Source organism: Talpa europaea (assembly GCF_964194135.1).
Source record: "Talpa europaea genome assembly, chromosome: 15".
Taxonomy (NCBI): Eukaryota; Metazoa; Chordata; class Mammalia; order Eulipotyphla; family Talpidae; genus Talpa; species Talpa europaea.
The window spans coordinates 56,198,879-56,221,362 of NC_140083.1; the positions used below are offsets into that span (position 1 = coordinate 56,198,879).

Genomic DNA, 22,484 nt, shown 5'->3' on the forward strand with positions numbered 1-22,484 from the left:
ATTTCCAAGCTCATCTCTCTCTTCCAACCTACAGAAATTCTTCATTCCACCCACCTACTCTTTTCATTGTTATATAGATTGCCTTGATTTCTCAGGTATAGCTGTCCTAGAACCATTAAACTTCCCACAATCAGATTCCTGACCTCTTGGTCTAAACTTCCTAACACTGTCCTCTATTCATTCTGTGCCTAAAATTTTCAAGGACCACTGATCTTAGGATCAGAAGAAAAAGATCCCAATGTAGGTCTTATTATATGGTCTTAAGACAGGGACTTTGTTATTTATTGGTAATATATTTACAAGCAAAATGAGAGAACTAGATTTCATAATTACAAAGTTGTTCCAACTTAGCTGTGTGATTTTAATTCTTGCCCTAAATCTCACCCTGATTCTTTGAACAACTTTAGTTCCACCAGCAATGGTTCTATTTCCTTTCTCCACACAAAAGTAAAAGGGCAGAGGAAGAATAGGAGCTTCTACCAGTGTGGTTTACTTTTTGGGGTTTGTCCTTGAGCCCCCACAGCATTGTATAATTATGTACCATGGCAGGCCTTGGGCATACACTTTAAAGAAGATTGCTTACAGTAGTTTTTCCACTCCTGGTGGAGATTTGACAACCAGCAAGACAAGCCGATGCATATGTGATTCCATTCTCACCACACATAGGTTCCCATTTTGTGTCTGAACATTTGCATCTTGAGTTGCAATCTGAAAAGAGAGCTCGTTCATGATAAGAGACAGGTTTGGTTCTGAAAAGAGATGTAACAGTATAAAATATTACCTCTTAGCAGGAAGCACCCTAATATATTTAAAAATCAATGTTCTTGAGTAATGGAAATGGCACTGTCAACAAAATTGACCTTTTGGAAACATGATTGTCTCAGAAGTGCCAGCTATAAACAATTTCCTTTTGAAAGAAGAAAGTCCACTATTGAACTTTCCTATTGAAAATTTCACAGTTTCAAAAAACGTCCAGTTCTTAGCTTAGGACCTTTTCTAAATTTGCTACTTCTAGGACCTTTTACTGCAGAGATGTGTGAAAAATGGCTAACTAGGCAGAAAAACAAACTTTTAGGTCAATTAATGACATTACTTAAATGCACTGCAGGCAATGTTAGTGTGTCTGTAAATTTCTTTCAGAATTGTATCTGAGCATCAATAGAATGGGCATAGCTAATGGTATACTTTCAACTTCTGTATCCCACACATCTTCTGTATGTATATAGTTCTTTATATCTTATGTCAACCTTCCTTAGACTATTTCCTACTATTTCAATGTCTTCCGCATTCATTTGTTTGTAAAAAATTTTGTTGGGACTTATTAAGTGCTTGCTTTTGGGAGGAGGGATGATAGTTTTAGATGGGCATGAGATGGTATTTGTCCTCAAGGAACTGTCTTTTTTGGGGGGCCTCCCCTGATGGCACAGGTTGTTGAGCGCAGCGCTGGTTCAATCCCAGCCAGCTGGCGAGGATCCCACATGGCATAGCAGACCTCTCCTGTCATGCCCGCTGCTCCCCTCAGCAGTGTATTTCGTCAATCTGCCTGTTCTGTTCCCTGCTCTGTCTCTGGTGAATCCTCTCACCCTCCCGTGCATCTGGCCTGTACCCCAGTTGTATAAATAAGTAAATAAATCTTTAAAAAAAAAAACTGTCTTTTTTTTAAACAGTTCATTTGCATAATTTTGATTGCCTTTTTTCTGTCTCATCATCCCTTCATTTTCTCATCCTCCTTCATCTCTCCCATAATTCCTCAGTTTCTTATCTGAGTTGCCTAATCCTGCTCTTTCTCTTTTTGGACTATTCATAATCCTCTGTTCTCTAGCTGGGATTCTTATACACTGGTGTGTCTCTTCTATCTGATCTTCATTTGCCATCATCTTTCAAAGTTATTTTTTTCCTCTTCCATTTTGAATTTATTTTCCCAATTTTTTTTGACAAAGGTATTTGAGGATCTTAAAACAAAAAACAAATATTGTCACATATACTCAATGAGGGCAGGAGTTGTTTGTTTCTCACTTCTGTGTTGCTGGCACCAAGAACAAGTCCTGGTTTGGATTAGGCCAAAAAAGATTTCTAGTAAGTAAATCAAAGAAAAATGGCATCTTTTTTGGATAAAAGAATTACTCATTTTGGTCCCTATCTCTTAGAGGAATTTCTTAGTTGATATAATTTTCCCTTTAAAAAGAGAACTTGCTCTGAATATGGTTACCTCAAAAGTAAAAGACCTCTGAGATATCTCCAAACAGCAGGAAAAGTTTCATAACTAGGCCTCCTGAGACATCCTGTAGGACTGCTTCATCTTATTCTCTACTGTAAGGTATTCATTGTTTAAGGAGGCTGTTTGGTAGTATCTGAAAGTGTAAATATGTGCCTTGAAAGTCTAGAATCCGGCCAGTATGGCTAATGTAGGGCTGAGATCATAGGAGGTTTGAGCTGAAAGAACAATGGGGGTGATACAGGCTAACTTCACTTTTGGAAAGCCTGATACACAGTAGGCAGATAACTTGTTCGGTTTCACATTGTTATTAGTGACAAGCCTAGAAGTCAGCACTGCCAGTCCTCTTGATTCTATATTCTGTCTCACATTATTCTTGTTCTCATTACTGAAGAAGCAAGGTTTCTTCTGTTACCATATTTGCAGGTTGATTTCAGTGTTTCTGATGATAGTCCTGAATCAAATTAGCCCTTGGAACAAAACTCAGGATAATCCCTAGAGGATATATTATATTTTATAAAACCAGTTATTTTATATCAGTGAGGGAAGTAATGAAGCAGAACTTACTTGCATTTTTTATGAAGGATAAGTTGATAGTGGGGTCATTATTAAAATTTCAGTGATGAGTTTTGTCAAATATGCCAAGTTGTTTATACTCAGATAAGATTTTCTTTCAAAATAGTCATGCTGGGAAGAGTGAGATTTTCCCAATGATATTGCCATTTCTTTTGGTTGCTTCCAATAGTAAAGCTACTCTTAAAGGTTAAATCTTTGACATGGTTGAGAATATTCTAAAAAATGGAAAGTAATTTCAAAACAAGACTTTTAGAATGTTTTAAAGTGGATTGCATTCAAGGGCTGGTTCTCACATAATTGTATTTTATCTGTTTAAATTTTTAATCTTTTATTATCTAAGTATACTTTTAATTTGAAATTCAAAAGTTTACTGTTGTCTATGTGTTTGCTTTTTTTTTTTTTTTAAAGATTTATTTTTATACAAGAATTGGGTACAGGCCAGATAGGAGGGTGAGAGAATTCACCAGAGACAGAGTGGGGAACAGAAAGGCAGACGGACCGAAATACACTGCTGAGGGGAGCAGCGGGCAAGACAGGAGAGGTCTGTCCCGCCATGTGGGTTTCTCCCTGGCCGGCCGGGAATTGAACTCCTGCTGCCGTGGCTGCAGATTGCTTCATAGGTTACGTCTTAACCTCTGCGCCACCAGGGAGGCCCTATGTGTTTGCTTTTGACTGAGACACAACATGATGTTTCAAAAACATAACTTGGTGCCCTTTAAGGATAAACTTACCTCATAAAGGGGCTCCAGAGATAGATGTGAAATAATGAAAAGTGTTTTGTCAATTGCAAAATACAAACTACTTTATCACTTAGTAGATATAAGTGGTACTACTTATATCTAGAGATATTAGTAGATACAGCAGCTCCACACACTACTATGAGATGCACAGGGCTTCTACTCTCTGCAGAACCTCTTTGTTACAAATGTTTTTAGTTCATTCTATCTGTTACCAAGGGAATACCACACTTGGTTAAGGCTAATGTTATGTGGTAATTCCCAGAAGCAATAATACATGAATTTAGCATTCACTAATTTTCCAGGACATTTTGGATTGCAAAAAATATAACTGATGTTCACGTAGCAGCAGGGCAGCCATATCAATGAAGATGTGATAGAGTGGAATGTGGATGCTGGACTGATAAGCATGGAAGGAAGCACAGAAGAGATCCCCATGTTGAAGGAAAAAAGAATATTACAGTTTCCATACAGTTGTTTCCATGAATAACATATCCACTTTGTGCCAGGCAAGTGGTATCACTTTTATGAATATGTCCTTGCTTAAACCTTACAAAATCTTAAAAGGCCATTATTTATATTTTTAAAAATGGGAAAATTGATTAAATGACCCTCACAACACAATTGTACTTGGAGTAGACAGAGGTAAGATTCAAGGTCTGTATTTTCCACTGTCAGGATACTTGCCTAAAGTAAGGTGTGGGTTTAGCACTTTAGAGAAATATAAACATCATTCAGATTCAAAGGAGATGGCAGATTTTGGTGACAATAACATCTTCCATGTCAAAAGTATTAATATTATTGCACAATAAAACAGTCAACTCCCTTCTCATCATTACACTTTAAAACAAAATTATTTTACCTTGAAACATATCAATTATTAATTTAGTAAAACAAGCCACATCTCCCCAGGTTACTCAAAGAGTGAACATACCCTTCATAGGAGACAGTTAGTCCTGCCACATCATAATTTTCACAGCCCAGTGCAAACAGGGACAGGAATAGGAGGTAACCAAAAACAGATGATCCCAAGTAGAGTTTTGCAGCTCCACACACACCAATTCGGAATTTTTTCATAATTATTGCCCCAGAGAATATTCCAAGGGCCACTGCAGGTATGTTGATGAGCCCTGAGGAACATGAAAAATATGTCATTTTGTGAATCTCCAAAAGAGATTGCATAAAATTCCTAAGGGATCGAACAAAACTATGTAATAGTTCCTAAAATATTATTAGACTATTTGGTCATAATGTTATAGCAATAGTCATTAAGTATCACTTATTGGATGTATCAAGAGATTTTGATGACTAGAGTAGGTTATAGCTAGTGATAGCACACTAGACAGACTAGAGTTCTGCCTGACATCATGCTTGGCGCTGAATGGGTCAATGAATCAATGCCTTTCTGGTCTGATATTGGGATTGAAAGGTACATTCAGATAGCAGTTAGGTGGCCATTAATGTTCTCTAAGGTTGTGCATTAGAGAATAGTAGGCACATGGAATACAGAAATACATACCAGCCTCTTACCCTCTTCCTTTGATAGCCAACATAGTAGCAATAGTATAGCAGTAGTAGCAGTAGGTTACTTTTATCTTTGCCATTTGCTTACAGTCTACCGTCACCAGCCATTCAGCTAAGCATTTGATTAGTTAACATTTATTTTTCACTATAACTTTAGGAGGTAGACATATTATAACCCTTATTTCAGAGCACATTTTTTTTAATGGTCACGGTCAGTAAGAGGTCAAACCAGATTAGAATACAGGGAGTCTGATGCCAGTCCTTCTTCAAGGGGCTTGGGACATAGCCTTTTTTAAAAAATTGTTTTACATCCTTGTTAATATTTTGAAAATACAGGATTTCTCCTTACAGGTATGGTTACTGTAGCTCTCCCACCAGCAAAGCACTCATAGTCTTCCAGCACTGTCCATTGTGCACTCTCCCTCACCCTCCATTCTCATTTCTCTCCCTCCCCTACTGGATGTCTCAGATCTATAGTCACCTTTCAAGGATTCATTTTAATATTTGTCTATGTCTGACCCTTTGTTTTATTTCTTTATATTCCACATATAAGTGACACCATTCTGTATTTAACTTTCTCCTCGCTTATTTTGCTTAGCATAATGGGAGATAGTCTTGTAACTAGACATGAAATCCATTGAAAGTGATTATCAAATAAATAAGACAACCCTTGAAAGTAGTCTAGGATGGTGATTGAGACCTTAGACTCCAGAGAACAAGCTGGATCAATTTGAATCTCAAATCTACAGCTGCAGGTAATTCTCTGAACTTCTCTAAACCTGTCTCCTCTCCCATAAGATAGTGTTGTTGAGGTAAGTGATATGAAAAGTTCTTAGCACAGTATCTGGCATAGAAATATCCAGTGAAGATAATATTAGCATTTCTAGGTATGAGACTGACAAAGATGGAAATCTTGGGGGTGAAATATGGAACACCTCTGTGTAGGAATGATGGGGAAGAAGGCTTTGGTGCCCTGTGGGTTGGATTGCAAATTGGTAAATGGCTCTAGAGAAGAGCAACATGGCATTCATTAATAAACAACTTATCTACTAATTAGGTTTTGATTCTCATGTTGTTTACCCATCATTCACTGATAGCTACATTATCAAATGATATAAGGGCTGAAGTTTGTAGAATCTGACCAGCAGACCAGGCTGAAATGACTTCAGTATCTGTTGAGGTGTACATAATTACAAGTGCTGCTACCACTGACACTGACAACTACTACTACTAAGATACAAACTTCCTCCCTCCCTCCATTTAAATAACCAATTCCTACATTCCACAGACTCTAAAACATCAAATATATAATGCTCTTTGGCAAGCTATTACATTATTTTAAAAATGTTTTCACCACTTATAAAATGATTAAGGACATTTTATTTCCTCCCCTTTGATGTGACCATTTTATTGTTAATATAAAGTCAAAATAGAAATCTACGCACTTGAAGGGAGCATGAACATGAAATTATTGAAATAAAAGGAAAGAGGCTAATTTTTGCTGCCTTCGCTGAACTGAGTTTTGTGGGTGTTGCAGAGATGAATATATACTGGGTCCCTGTAAAACCAAACATCAGCTAAGAGGCACAAGATTATCATTTAATAAAAAAGCAGATAATAGAAAGTAATATAACAAGTCTGGTTACTCATGACACGTTATTAAATGCTAGTATTTATTTTTCTGATTTTTAAAATACAAAAACATACAGCTGATTCTCCTGGTGTTGCAGATTCTATTTTCCTTCACAATGACGAACTACCATGAAGTTGATGTGTATCATTTAATTCCTTTTTACACACAAATATTCACAGTGCCTGACTTTGAACACAAAAGAACAGGCTCCTCTTCTCCCTTTCAGTTCTATCCTCCCAAAAGTCAATCATGGAAAAAATATCTTCTGAAAACCAGGTTCTGAACTGAAACCTGCAGAGAATGTGGTTAGAATTTTGTTTTGTAAGTTACCAATTGAACCTGGAACACTAGGAGTCCTAGCACAAAGTATACCCTTATTTTGTGGCTACCTGGTGTGCTTGATTCCACTGACATTCTCACCTTATCTGGCCTTAGAAGAGCCTGAACATCCAAATGGGATTATTTTAAGGGGCATCACTCCTCCTCATCACTCTTGCATTGTTCAGAATCAGGACTATCCTCTCTATTGACCTCTTTTTAGAGGCCTATGTTCTCTTGAAACTTCCAGGAAGTTATGTGTCCTCTTGCCCTTTCTGCACAAAATATTTGCTTTGTTGAATACAACATCCTACGAGACTCTTTACCCCAGTTCCACACTTTCATCTTTTAACACCTGCTTATCCTTATGCTCTTGATTTATATTACACCTTTTAGAGAATTCTTCCTGACTTCAAAATTAGGTTTGTCCTCAGAGTACCTTGGACTGCTCTTTAACTAAAGCATATTCACAGCCCTGTCAGCTGTGTGGTCCTTCTGGAGACATATGTGGCACTAGGGTACACTAGTGCCTTGATCATTAGACCCCACTTTCCTCCCTCAGCCTGAGACTGGACACAGGGTGTCCTAGGAAGTAGCCTTTGTATTTATCACAATTACCTATTCACTTTGTCTGGTTTGCAACTCTTATCTTCCAAACAAACCTTCAAAAGAAGAACTGTGCTCAGAATGGAATCTTGTGCTCCTTGCACACAGTTTTCCATAAAAATAAGCTAAATGAAGAAGTGCCAGATGTGTTCCCTGGAGGCACCTGTCATTCGTCTTTTATACGTCTTCAAGTCAAATAAATGCATTGGTTGGCATGGATGGGATGGTTGGGACAAAATAAACCTAAAACATTTCTTCAAGTCAACCATGAAATAATAAAAATAAATTAATTGGAACCAATTAATGTTCAAAGTAAAAATCAGTGGGATAGTTCTCAACACTGAGAATTTAATGGAAGAATAGTCCAAACTAAGAATAAATTAGATTCACATATGCTAAATGTTCATTATGCAAGATTGTCACAGGAAAATTATATATGCTCACTAGGAAAAAATATCTTCTGAAAATCAAGTTCTGAACTAAAACCAGTATTGGAACATTTTCTCTAAATTACTCAGGGTCAACCAGAGGAGGCTAAGATAACACCTGTTAGAAAGCATGGAGGACAGACATACCAATGACAAAGTTGGCCTTCGAGGATGATTGCCCATACTGTTGCTCAATGTACTTGGGTTTATATGTCACCATGCCAAATAGAGAATTAAACTGAACAGTGCTTGCACACAAATACAGGAAGTACACTGGATTTCCAAAAAGGTTTTTCAGGGATGGAAGGAAATCTGTAAAACAAAAATGCAATTGTATCATTAACAACAGTGTCATAATTGGCAGAGGATGCAGCTCTAGCAGTGGGGCTTAAGTGGTTGAGTCCCACCGTCATGGTCATCAGGAGCATGGACAGTGGAATATACATGCCAGGGACATTAAGTCACTGGCACCTGTTCAGGCTGAAATTTGGCCAGGTTCAGATCCAAACACAGGCACACACTTTTACAGGCATAAAATCCAGATTATGGCTGGATTTTGCAAGTTGCAAGTCAGACAGGAATAGATTCCTCTAACTGGTGTAGGTAAAAGATAAAAGGGAGCTGGGAACCCTAGGCAGAACATTAAGAACTCCAGTTTTCTGGGCTCTTTTCTTCAAAATTTGGTCCTAGTCACAGGGAATGGAATATGAAAATTATTTTCAATTAATTAGTGTGAAAAATTAGCTTTGACATTCTCCCTTCTTCCTATTAATTATGCTGCCAGTTGGAAATGTGAAGATTTTCTATAAATGTAAATATTGCTGGAGAAGGATGAGCAAAGACCAACATTTCTCATTGTATGTGGAAGGAGTTCATTAGACCACAACTGGCCTTTTGCCCTACCACTCTCACTCCTTTGATCGTTGGTAGCAAAGATACACTGGTGTATCTTTCTCAAATAGGTAGGTCTACTCTGAAAAAAAGGCCACCAGCCCTGAGGATTCATTCCTTCCTGTCCACCTAGATTGATGCAAAGCCGCAATCCCAGGTAGGGCCAGCCACAAGGTTTAAACCGAGGCATTTTAAGTGTTGACATTTCAGCAAGGAAGAATGTCAAGATACAGTCATGTTTTTCAGTAACTTTTCCAGTAATAGAGATGACTTTCTGATTTTCATTTCCACTTCCTATTGTTTCTAAATTTTTTTCTAAGCACCTGAAAGGAAAACAGTGAGTGAATTAAAGTTATGTTATTTCTATATCCTGAAAGTCCCAATAGGAAAACAATTCTTCAAGATCAAGGGGAAGCTGGCTCACCTTTTGCCATCTCTATTATTTTTGTCTTTTCCCCATGGGGTGTTTGGTAGTTAGTATGTTCATCCATAATAAACTTGGATTTCTCACAGGAGGAATTGGAATCCTTTCTCCTTCCTGGTCTTGGTAGACTCTTTGGTAAACACCAGAAAGGCACAGCAGCCAGAAGACTTATGATTCCTGCTATTAGATAACCAAGCCACCAGGCACCTACCCACTGGGGATCCTTTGGGGTAATGGTTATGTGATCTGAAAAAAAAAAAAAAAAGGATGGCCAAATAGAACAGATGGTGAAACTAATGCATTAGCTGTATCATATCATAAACACCTAATAATTCATAGATGGTAACTTTTTCTCATAGGAACATTACCTTGTTTTGTGAAAGAGAGGATGGTCCTAATACATGAGGATTTATTCCTTTGCTCTTTAAATTGATAGTATAGAGTCAAAATACTAGAAGGGACCCTCTCGGTTGTAAACTCTGTTCTGGGGTTCTGCAGAGGGACCCCTGTGTCAGTGGCCAAAAGAAGGTAACATGTGAGGGATTATTATGAGGCCTCAAAACCTGCCAGCTTTTCCATACCAGTCCCTTTTCACCTGGTTTTACATATTTCCTAGCTACCTAAGATTTGTTCAGAATCACTCAGAATATGACTTATTAAATGATGGTTAGTTAAACTACAGAGCTATTCTAGGTTTGAAGCAAGATTTGATAATAACTATCTTACCATAAAATACTTTTAATAACCATTTCTTAATTGATGAAAAGGTTGTAATTTTTGACAAAGTTTCTTGAAACAAATCAAGTAGGTTCTTTTTCTAAAGGGCCTCCCCTGGTGGCACAAGTGGTTGAGCGCAGCGCTGTGAGGCGCCAGCCAGCGAGGGTCCCATATGGCATGGCAGACCTCTCCTGTTGTGCTCGCTGCTCCCATCAGCAGTGTATTTTGTCGGTCTGCCTGTTCTGCTCCCCGCTCTGTCTCTGGTGAATCCTTTCACCCTCCTGCGAATCTGGCCTGTACCCCAGTTCTTGTTTAAATAAATAAATAAATATTTTAAAAACAACAAACAAAAAAACCCCTGTAAAATTTATTACTAACCTTGTACCACAGTCTATGAAAGCAACAAAATTAAACATTTGTCCTCTGACAATAAGGCTCAATTCTGACATTATACTTGGTAAAATGTTGATACTAGCTTATCTCACTATACATTAATTGCAATCCCTTAATTTTAGCAGTTTAACTCTGTACCACACATCACACTTACATTTTATCTGTATCAGTCTTCATGATTAGATTTTAAACTTTATGAAGTCAAGAAACTCAATTTTTTTATTCCCATGGGCACACCAGCACTTGGGATAATGTAGATGTAAAACAAGTTTTGGGAGAATGAATGAATAAATGAACTTTTTGGAATGTGTCTCATGGTTTAGTTGATTAAAAAAGAACAAGTAGTGCAAGAGTATTCCATTCTATTGTAACACAAAATGACTTTAACATGAAATTTCAATTTTAAGAAGATAAAACAGGCAAAAAATTTTTTCTTAAAAAAAAAAAATCTCAAGAGGGTACATCTTACAAGAAACAAATTAACACCTGTGGAAAGCTAAGGTTCCCCATTTATTCCTTACAGAAGCTCCCTTCCAGAAGGAAAACTAGTATCACTATCATAAGCCTTTACATTAAAGTCGTGCAGCCTTTTTACAATAGCTAAGATATGGAAACAATCCAGATGTCCCAAAACAGATGAGTGGATCAAAAAACTCATGCCATTTGCAGCAATATGGATGGAGGTTGAAGGAATTATGCTAAGTGAACTAAGTCAGAAGGAAAAAGATAAATATTGGATGGTTTCACTTACATGTAGAATATAGAGAAACTGAACAAAGGGCCAGGAAAAAGACAAAACTTGCAAGCTGACCATAGATCAGAGGCACACAGCAGGGGAAGGGAAAGAAGAGAGGTCAAAACAGGGGAAGGAAGAGGAAAAGAGATGGGGAAGATGGATCACTGGTGCTGTGCTGGTAGGAGTACTATAGGACTTGCACGCAAGGGGAGCAATCAGATACTGTCCAAAAATTAACTTAAGAAAATAAATAAAAGTATTGGCCTTTTTTTTCAAGTTCATGAATACATGATCAATTGATGGGACTGCAATAAATGTTGATATTCCCGAAACCAACAAGTAGCCACAGTTTTGAGTCTCAACTATGTTGGAACGTGTTTGAACTGTCAAATGAGAAGTGAAAAGGGATACACGTGAATAACCAACCATGCGCCATCCAGTTTTACTCAACTATTTCCTATATCAAGAACACATTTTCTATAGATTATTTTCATTTTATGAAAGATTATCATCCATCCTTGTTTTTAAAAATTATAGTAAAATAAATGAATAAATAAAAATAAACTCTCTTACCAAGATTTACAAAGCCAATGTCAACATACAGTTTGGCACATAATGAGCCCAAGAGGAAACCAAAGATTGGTCCGATAATTGCAACCGTCTGCACACACCCTGCACCAAAAAAAAAAAAAAATGCTGTTTCTTTGCTTTTATAAATTAGTAAATCTTTAAACAAGAAATATGAGATCCAATTAGTAGCTGAAAATATTTCATCAACTCCTCACTTACAAGGTTTAATTTGCCAAATTTTTCAACCTCATTGAATCAGGAAATAAGTCCTTAGCTTTGGAAGAAGAATGAGCACTTTCAAGGCATTCATTACCTCTTAGTAAGAAAATAACATCAAGACTGAAAAGTTAATTTCCCAAAACGGAACAAACTTTACTCCTAGGATTAAATTCCCCCCACTGATAAAAATCAGAATTATACTAATTTTGAAAGGCTTTCAGGAACTTTTTATGGTCAATTAAATATAAGGCTTAATTTGATATTAAAATTGATCTCTTCCACACTAGGAAAAAGTGCACGTGTTTAGAGGTTGCAATAGCAAAGGAGTTAGACTTGGGTGCAGGGAGAAAGATCATGGCCTGCCTAGGCAGCTTTGTCAGGTAAGTTGAACAGGCTGCCCAGACAGCACCCTCTAGCCAGGACATAGCCCTTCCCTGCAAACCATCTCCCATTCGCCTTGCATTTCCTCCTAGAGCTCATGCCACACATATCCTTGGGAGATTAAAACTCGTTGGAGGAGTAAGTAGTTGGCAGACACTTTTTTTGGATAGAAAAAGGGTGGCAAGAGTGAGCAGTTTCTGAGCTCCTGGAGAGGAAAGGGACACCTAGACACCTCCTACTTCTCTTGGCTGCATTTTTCTCTACTTCCCATAGTAACTGCCTGGCATGTGGGCCGGAGCTTCTGTTCCAGTTCCAGCTCTGACATATGCTGTAGTTTTCCTTTACAGCAGGTGCTGTGTTTGTAACTACTGCTTCCTTGACTCTGATTGGCCCCCTTGGCCACTTTTGGAGGTATGTGTGCATAACCAAGTGGGACTATACAGTGGACCTAGCTCTAGTCCCCCTTGATGAACTTATATCTTGTCCTTCTGTCTCTGAAGGCAAAGTCCTCAAAAGAGTAAAACTGGAAGACGATGTGTGAAACCAGAACAGATTTTAGCCATCCCTGGATCTTCTAGTTTCTGGGAAGCACGGAATGCTTAGATGTAGCTAGGCTTGGCCTTTGTTATAGTTCAGGTTTTGTTATTTTAGCTGCTGGTCTAGCAACTGGGACAAGTGTCAGACATTAGGTAGCCTCAGACCTGGTTTTTGTCCTTAAATACAAGACCTTACTTTTTTTTTTTTAATCCCTTGCTGACTGCTATTTAAATCTCAGAATTCCTTGTCTAGTCCTCATAGGAAAAAGATGCTTTAAATAGTCAGGGCTTATAAGACAGGGGTTTCTAGGGCTATGGAAGTGAATTTTTAAAAATGCAATAACCTGAATGTTTCATCAGTACAGTTAATCCAGTAAAAAAAAAAAAACACCAAAAAACTGTGAAATATGAAATCCATGGAAATATTTGTACATGGTTACACATCATTAAAAGACAATAGACATGAGCTCAGTTATAATCAGATGTGTTTTCCCTAATGCAATAGATCCTTTCAGTTGAAGTTTCTTCATTATCAAAACCTTCCTGTGGACTCCTGAAATGTGTGAGCTGAATAAAGGAGTTGGATGTGAAACCTAAAACCTTCCACATACTATTTAGTTTACAATTAAGAAAGAAGAGCTCAGTGCTTCCCATGAAGATGAATGAGGTTGATGTTACCAATATAGAAAGCTGCATTTTCTTCACTGGCAAAATCATCAAGGTAGGCAATGCCTAGAGGCTGTATGGGAGTTTCTCCAATTCCACGCAGAAGGTTCCCCAGGAAAACATAAATCCACATGGATGAACTGGCATCAATTTCACATTCTTGAAAGAAAAGCAAACCAAAAGGATTAAAATTAGATCACTATCAAAGTCAAATATTTATTCTGTATTAAATTGGATTAGAATGTAGAAGTGAAATTTGCAATAAACACAATTTGATAGCAGTTTGAGCAAGAATGGAATATGTTTTGTAACCTCAATATTTTAGACAGTTAAATCCTGCAGACTTGACTAAGGAATGCTATTTTTTCTTGTTTGTTCCTCTTTAGTCTCTTTTTCAACGGTTCATATTTGCACTAAGTTCTCCGAATTCCTATATTCCATTAATATTTAGTGTCCTATCTGGGACAAAACACAAAATTTTGAACAATTTTTTTTTCAGTAACAATTTCTTTTTATCACTGATGATGTTTTATCTGAAGTTCAAAATATTGTGTATTATTGCTTAAAACTACAATTGTTTAATATTGGATGGTTTCACTTATAGGAGGAATATAGGGGAACCAAATAAGGGATCAGGAAAAAAATATCAATGATAATAAATTGAAAAAAATACAAAATTAGCAGGCAACTATAAATCAGACATTCTGCAAAGGAGCGGGAGGCAGAGGGATCAAAATAGGAGGGAAGAACACAAGGGACTGTGGTGACGGTGCATGGGTGAATTGGTGGTGGGAATTTCATGGGGACTACACCTGAGGGGAGAAAGCATACATTGTACAAAAATGAACAATGATGTAAAATATGTATAAATATATATATATACACATATAATTTAAAAAAGGGAAAAAATCTACAATTGTTTACTAATGAATAAACATTTTTAGGAAACAATTCATATAAAATTAGAAACTATATATAATGTTCCAGTAAAATACAACGCTAACAATTTTAAAATGCTTTTTATATGTCATGTGATAATATGATCATGTAAATTAGGATAATTCCTTTCATATAAATAAATTATAAATAAAGTACAGCTTTGAAGAATTTAGGCTTTTAAAAATTGAATTCTCAGGGGAGGAAGGATAGAGGGAGAGCAAAGTAGGGAGGGAAGCCAGTGGTCGATGATAAAGGACTTTGGGGACCTTGGCGGTAGCTGCGGTGTGGTGACAGACATCTGAAGAGCTGTGAACCTGTGCCCCCAAATCATACAGTGTTGTAAACCAATGTTGCCTCAATAAAAAAGGGTATTTCCTCTTTTGTTGTATCATTATTTGTATGCCTCTTCCTAATTGTTAAAAATAAATACAATATAAAATACTTTCAGTGACTATATATTATGTACAGATGAAAATCCAAACTCTCTATTTTTGTCTCTTTTTGTGGCCCTGAATTAAATTTATTATCTATTATATTCTTACATAAATAAGCCCTCTGCCCTGGTCCATTGATTTATATTTGTCCTCCTAAATGTATCTATTACCTCTTTCACACTCTCCTCTTTTAGAATACTCTTCTTTTAATACAGCAGGACAGGGTAAATTTTTTTTTTACATGTTTGTGTTCTTATTTCTTCCCTCAAATTTCCATGTTTTATCTCTGACCCTTCCCTTTACTCTAGCAGCAAGACCTCTAGTGTTCCCTGCCCATGGCAAAGATGTATCAAGAGACAGCATTGAGGAGGCTATTAGGGGAGTGAAACATTTTTATGGATAGCAGGTATATAAAAGAAAGATTTGTATGGATAGCAGGTATATAAAAAAAAGGCTTACTTCTATGAGATAGAATCTGATTCCTCAGGTTAGGGAGTAGGGAGTGGGTTGGTGGGTGACATGGAGGAAGCGTGGAGTGTATTGATGCTGAAGGGCTGTGGCAAGAGGGGATTGGAGTTTCTGCGCCTGGTGACATGGCAGTAGATTTTATGAACAAAGAGAACCTGTGCCACCTTAGCTAGGTAAAACCTAGGGAGTTAACAAAACCCCAATATGAAATAGCTACATCCTGACTTAGTCTCCTCATGGGCATTTCAATATCTACTGTGATATTGAAGAGAGAGTACCAGTCTAGGGTGATGGTCATGGGTATCTTGGTGGTAGTAATTTTATGGGGACAACACCTGAGAGGAGAAATCAAACACTGCACAAAAATGAACAATGTAAAAATACATAAATTAAAAAAATACTCCCTGTATGCCCAAGGATGGCTCCCATGTAGCATCGCTGTCAACATGCGCTGGCCATATGCAAGTCTAGGCATTTTAACACTATCCCTTGCACACTATCCTGTGTATAAAGTCAATTTCCATGTATTCAAGATGATCACCTCTCTAGCCATTATGCTCAAAGGACACAAATGTGGAAATAAGGACCCCAAGGTGATATATGTGACCAAATTAAAAAAAAACAACTTACCATTACTTATTTTGGATTGTGGTTTTTCCATAACTGAGGTTGGTCTTTGACTGTTTGACTCTAGGAGACATGGAGAAATGCTCAGAGTGGAATTGGAGAAAGGAGAATGCCTTTCATACCTGTACCTGCATAAAACAAATGTTTTTGACTGCAGAGCATTTAACAACAAGCTAGAAATATTTTATGTAGCTACATAACTTAGGGTGCCAGGCTGAGTTTGCAGCTATATGTGAATCACCAAACCAAAACAGTATTCAACAAGCAGAGTTTGTGCTAAAGAGACATCCAGAAGAGGTGGTTCATAGGTATTGTTCCGTATCTAAAGCAGACAATTTACTCAGTGTAATAAAAAAAAAAAGGTAAGATTATTCAGAGGGGCTCACTGCAATATAAAACAATGATTATAAATAACCTACTCCCTAGTGAACAAGTACCCAGTATTTCACTAAAATTATCTGATTCAGAGGAAAAGCAGTAATTTAACAGCTTCCAGCCACTGGCACACTGTATTTAGACCTGTGAATTTAATAGAAAAACAGCATCACTGAATCTAAAGAATAAGAACATGTATGCTTTTTGAGCTATCCAGATGGCATCCTTTTTTCTCTAAGGGTTAAGTTATTCTTAATTCCACTGTCTTCTGTTTCAAAGATGACAATGCAGCTGGTTGAAGGGCCAAGGATCGTGATAACTCTGACAACCTCAGGCTCCACGTGGCCCCTCAAATGATCCCTCTTGAGCCCATTTCTCTACTCCACCTCAGGGAAGAGGTACCTGATAAGAGATCATCATAGCACCTTGATTCTCATTTTGTTCAGGTACTGTGTGACTGACATCTAGTGATCTTTGTAATGTCTCAGACATGTTAATAGTAAAAACCTGTTTATTTAGCATGATCAGGAAAAGATGTATTGACTTATTAGAATATGCAGGTTAGTAAAGTGTTACCTTATATCCTTATATTATTTTCCTTTTTTTTTTTTGTGTGGGACCCTTGCCGATGGCTGGGGATCAAACTGGCACTGCAGAGGCTGTGGGCAGCCTCACAACCCAATGCGCAAACGCTGTGCCACCAAGGGAGGCCCACCTTATATTATTTTTCATAACCTATGCCTGATGGGTTCACAACCCCCCCCCCCAAATAAGTGAGAATTTTGTATGTGGATGAATATTTAAGGAAAGAGACTCAGTTTTTGTCATTCTTATCAAAAGGTTCCCTGGCTAATAGGTTAAGGGCCACTTACTGAAGATAACTTAGCAACACAGGAGAACATTGAGCATTGAAGAAATCACAGCAAGTACTTTTCTTTTGCTAATAATTCCAGAGATACCAGGAACTGTTAATAATGTCTCAAATGCTCTAAAAGCGAGCATTGATAGTGATTATATAGTGATTAGATAATATTTTGACAATTTTTAATTATTTGAGCTTTCTCAGTTCAGTCTATCACAAGGCAAGTGTTGCAAGCATAGTAATTATTTTGACTCAGTAAATGGGATTTTATGTGAGTACCACCTTTGTCTCTAATTGCTAATATGATACTCTGGAAAAATAAACTAATTTCTTCAAATTTGAGTGTTTTTAGTTATAAAATGGGATCTATAGATGTGGTATGTAGATCTGTTTAAGCTCTGATGGATTAAGAGACAAATGACTAAATTAGGGGACAAATGTACAAATGCTCTTAAAGCAGGGACTTCAACTTCTGACTTATATTCCAACCCTGTTTGACAGAATCTTGATTCTGATACATCAAATTCTACAGTAGCCTTCTAAATAGACTTCCTGCTTTTAAGTTATCCCCACCAGGGTCATTTTTCTAAGCAGCAGTGTCATCTTTAAAAATATGTCAGTTTATGTCACTCTGCTCAAAACTTCACTGCTTTCCCATCTAGTCCAAGGAAGAACTGACATCCTTGCAGTTGTTTGTGGTCTTAATGTGCCTAATGTGTCTGCAGGCCAGCAGCATCAGCTAACTCTCTAGCTCCACCCAGTGCTACTGAGTCAGAATCTACATTTTACCAAGAGCCTCAGGGAAACAGCCCTGACATCTCTTCCCATTCCCCTTTATACCTTTCCCTTGCTCCTCCCATTTCAGCTGTTTAGTCTTCTTGTGGTTCACACATCAGACTCTCCCCGGATGTAGGAACTTTGCATTCATCCACTGTTTATTTATTTATTTTTAAAGAATTATTTATTTATTTGTTTGTTTGTTTTTTTATACAAGCCCCGGGTACAGTCAGAAGCCGGGAAGGGTGAGAGAATTCACCAGAGCCAGAGCGGGGAGCAGAACAGGCAGAAGGACCGAAGTACACTGCTGAGGGGAGCAGCGGGCGGCAGGAGAGGTCTGCGCGCCATGTGGGACCCTCGCCAGCAGCCAGGGATGGAACCGGTGCTGCAGAGGCTGCAGGCAGCTTTGCAGCCCATTGCTCAACCGCTGAGCCACCAGGGAGGCCCACATCCACTGTTTATTTACCCTAGAATATTCTTCCCCAGATAGCTGCTTAGCTATCACCTTCACCTCTTTCAGAGTTTTCCTCATATGCCATCATCTCAGTGAGCTGTCCCTTGATAATTCAACTTTAAATTACAATTCCCCCCCACTCCACCCCACCCTACTACACTCCTTATTTGTCTTCACTGGGTGGTTTTCCTTATAGTACTTAATATCTGGCAAACTACATCATTATTTGCTTGCTTATTGCTTGTCTTGAATATGGAGATTTTTTTGTCACTATATCCCCATTACGCAGGAAGAGCAATCATTATGTACTTGTTAATTTATGAGTCAGATGAGCTAAAACACAGAGGTAAACACAGCTTGTTGGGAATACGCCCTCAATAATTTATATCTATGAGGAATACTACATTTTGTTGAACACCAAGGAAATTCTGTTAGAGTATAGCAGGTCTTTTAGAGAACAAAAAATTACATTTTGGACAAGTGTCCATTTAGTGCCTAAGGGTAAAGAGGTTGAAAAGAAGTTATAATAATCCTCTGTAGACAGCAAGCTTTATAAGGAACAGCAAAAATTGTGTGTATTGTTTTTATGGTTATTTTTTTTTTTTTCACTGAAGTAGTCCCATTATCTGGCATAGTACCAGACCAATGGCAGACTCTCAATAATGAATGAACAAATATATACTTCAGGATAGTAAAGGTGGTGGACAAGACTCTTTGACCAGTTAGTATCTTTTGTTGGAACTGGTGTCCTGACTGACCTTCTCTTAGATCCTCTTCTAGTGTTTCAGTGAGCTCTTCACCCATATCATCTCACTTAATATCAGCAACAACACTATGCACTAGATACTATTTTTTAATACCCATTTAAGACACAGTAACCAAGGCCTCCCTGGTGGCACAAGGGGTTAAGCACCACACTATGAAGCAAACCGCAGCCTCTGCAGCATGAGTTAAATCCCCGGCCAGCCAGGGAGCAACCCACATGCTGAAGCAGACCTCTCCTGTCTCGCCCACTGCTCCCCTCAGCAGTGTGTTTCAGTCAGTCAGCCTGTTCTGTTCCCCACTCTGTCTCTGGCGAATCCTCTCACCCCCTGCGTCTCTGGCCTGTACCCCAGCTTTTGTATGCATAAATAAATTAAATCTTTAAAATAAAAAAAGACACAGGAACCAAGACCTAGAAAAGTTGTGTCAAAAGTCACATATAAGGGCTACTGATCCACTGCAGAATAAGGATATGTCAAGAGTCAAGGGTTTATCTATCTTTGCAACAACTTCCAAATTTTTAATCTTTTAGAAGGGGAACTCTTTTATACCTGAGCAAACTATTGCATACAGGCTCAGTGAAGAGAACTGATCACAGTGGTACAGCTGTGGCTCAAGCAGGGCTTAAGGCAGATGGAAGATTCATGTCCTTGGCCTTTTCCTTTGCTTCCTCCTTACACACTGGCCCCACACAGTGCCTCCTTACACCCTGGCCCCACACACTGCCCAGTGGGAAACAGGTAGAGAGGTGTCTAAATGGCAAGTAAAGAGCTAGGGGACCAGGGGAAATATCCAGAAGGTAGGATTGATCCCATTCAGAGGATTCCATGCACTGCCTTTAGAGGTTGGACACAGAGGTCAAAATCTGACTAATCTGACTCTATTTATATAAGTTTCCTGGAAATCTGAGAAAAATCTTTGAACCAGATAATTTCTAAGGCTCTTGAGCAAATGTCATGACACAGTGATCTAGAGTGGGTGATAATTTTACTTGATACAGAATTTTCTAAAACGTTCTCTTGCTTCAAAACCTCACAGTACCTTCCATCAGACAGCAAAAGATAATGACAGAGAAGGTGGTAATAGGGATAGGCATGAAGGATATTGCAGGAGAAATCAGAAGACCTGTTTTAGGGTTCTGTTTCTACATTCATAAGGTACGTAACTTTGACGAAGTCCACAAACTCTTAAAATAATGGCCCTTAGATCTACAATAAAAGGATAAATTATGTTTGCAGGTCTCATGAGTTATTGCAAGGGTAAAATGATATTTAAAAAAGGTGAAAACTTTTATATCTACTAAAAATTTATGTATGCAAGTACTAACAAAACTAACAAAAGTAGAATTCTATTGAGAAAGGCCTGTGAGATGCTTATTGGACATTGACTGTTCTTTGTGTTGGTAACATATCACTCAGTTGTCGGCTACTCCAGTGCACCATGATGCAGCATTTTGTCTGTAGTGATACCACATAACATGTTAATTTCTTTTTATTTAAAAATTTGGCTCCATAGCTAATTAAAGCATTTGAATGAGAACTTAGTAGTAAAAACCTCCCTTTTACCTTGTTGACATCCATATGTAGTAGTATAGTGTTGGTTTTACATTAAATCACAAGTAAAACTGTAAGTGTTCTGAATTTTTGCCCCAAGAGAATGTAATAAAAAAAGTAACTGAAATTTAAATTATTATCATAAAATGGGAGAAATAAAGCAAGCAAAAGTTGACGGCTTTCGACTCACTGCTCCATGATGAACTGAGGCATTGCGATGAGCAAAGTTCCGACCCCCATGATGAGGCACCCTGCTCCAATTATTTTTGGTCGATGAAGTCTGGCTCCAAAGTAGCTAACACATGTTATAACTAAGAGATTCCCTGTGGGAAAAGAACAAAATGTTCAGAAGTTAGAGAACTTAGTAAAAGTCATCAAGAACTTAGTAAAAGTCATCAAGCATCACTAAATGGATAAATCTGAATGAACAAATGTATGTCTATAGCAGAAATGGTAGTGCTTTGTTTTGACTGAACCATCTCTCCCCCATCTTTCCCATCATTGTCTCATCTGTCTTTCATCTGCGATGACTGTTGAAATTGTCATCATGCTAATTATTTCAACCATTTCATCCCTTTTTGGAAATATTTCAGTTGCCAACCCTTCTATTTCATTTTCATCTGCCCTAATTATGTCCCTTTTAATAAGTGCTTCACCAGTAAATCAAATTGTAGAAGTTTTCATTTAGTTGCTCTCATATTTATTTTGGTGATTTTGAAGTAAACTTTGGTTTACTTCAGTAAAGTTTTCCATTAAAACTTGTTTTATTATTCATTTAGGTTTTCTATTACAACTTTTATTAGATAACCATTTGCTCTTGAGACATAATACATATTCTTGCTGAAGCTGATAATTCCTAGAAAAAAAACAAATGCACCTCACTTTAAATTAAATGAAATTATGAGACTTATTTACAATTTTTTAATGTAATTCTTATGAAAATACTCAAAATAGAAGTAAATAATATCCCATATAAACTAGAGCCATATCAATTATATAACCTCAGTGTATGTATGCCTATAATATAAATTTTAAGAAACACAAAAATCTACATAAAGTAAATTCATCTGTGTCTTTTTTAAAAATATAAAGGATATTTTTTAAGGTAGGGATAGGCCCTTCCAAAATGTGTCCAGAGAAAATGTTGTTAATTGCTTTTGGATGATGATGGTGATAACTGATTAAACATGCTTTAGGGATTGTGTTCTCATGCTTAGCTGTGTACAGAAGTTACTGGAAGGTAGGTGTGAGGGAGTTAGAAACATTAAAATGCAATATCTTGGAAGCTCTCAAAAGTTTTTTATTTAATGGATCTGGGGTGCTGGCCAAGAAATCTGTACTTTTCAAGCTAGCCCAAAAGTGTTGATGGAGATGGTTCCTGGAATATGCTTTAACAAACATTGTTTAGGGTCTTAGGTTTCAGGAGACTTTAAAGTTTTAGCCATTTGCATTTGGAATATTTAGCTTTTAAAAGAACTAAAGTGCTAGATAAAGAATTTAGCAATTTCCCATCAATGGACTATGATGGCTGAAGGGTGGCCTTGCTTTGAAGTTCTCCTTGATGTTTCCAAGTTTCTAGCAAGAGTGCATTTCCTTACATCTGTAAGCAATCATCTAATTTACTACTGTTCATTCACATTGCCAGTTTTAGTCAAGTACAAAA

General features: G+C 37.5%; 1 protein-coding gene across 1 annotated transcript in view; it reads right to left on the bottom strand.

Moving 5' to 3' along the window:
- SLCO1C1 (solute carrier organic anion transporter family member 1C1) overlaps window positions 1-22,484 on the bottom strand; it is a gene marked incomplete at its 3' end in the record, with an annotated part of 42,051 nt that overhangs the window by 11,041 nt on the left and 8,526 nt on the right. The window contains exons 3-10 of the mRNA XM_084255919.1: window positions 21,012-21,144; window positions 16,042-16,166; window positions 13,583-13,729; window positions 11,772-11,870; window positions 9,353-9,598; window positions 8,185-8,349; window positions 4,463-4,658; window positions 584-749 (exon numbers count right to left, since the gene is read on the bottom strand). Coding sequence (XP_084112045.1) covers window positions 584-749; window positions 4,463-4,658; window positions 8,185-8,349; window positions 9,353-9,598; window positions 11,772-11,870; window positions 13,583-13,729; window positions 16,042-16,166; window positions 21,012-21,144 — 1,277 coding nt within the window. The remainder of the gene's footprint in view (window positions 1-583; window positions 750-4,462; window positions 4,659-8,184; window positions 8,350-9,352; window positions 9,599-11,771; window positions 11,871-13,582; window positions 13,730-16,041; window positions 16,167-21,011; window positions 21,145-22,484) is intronic.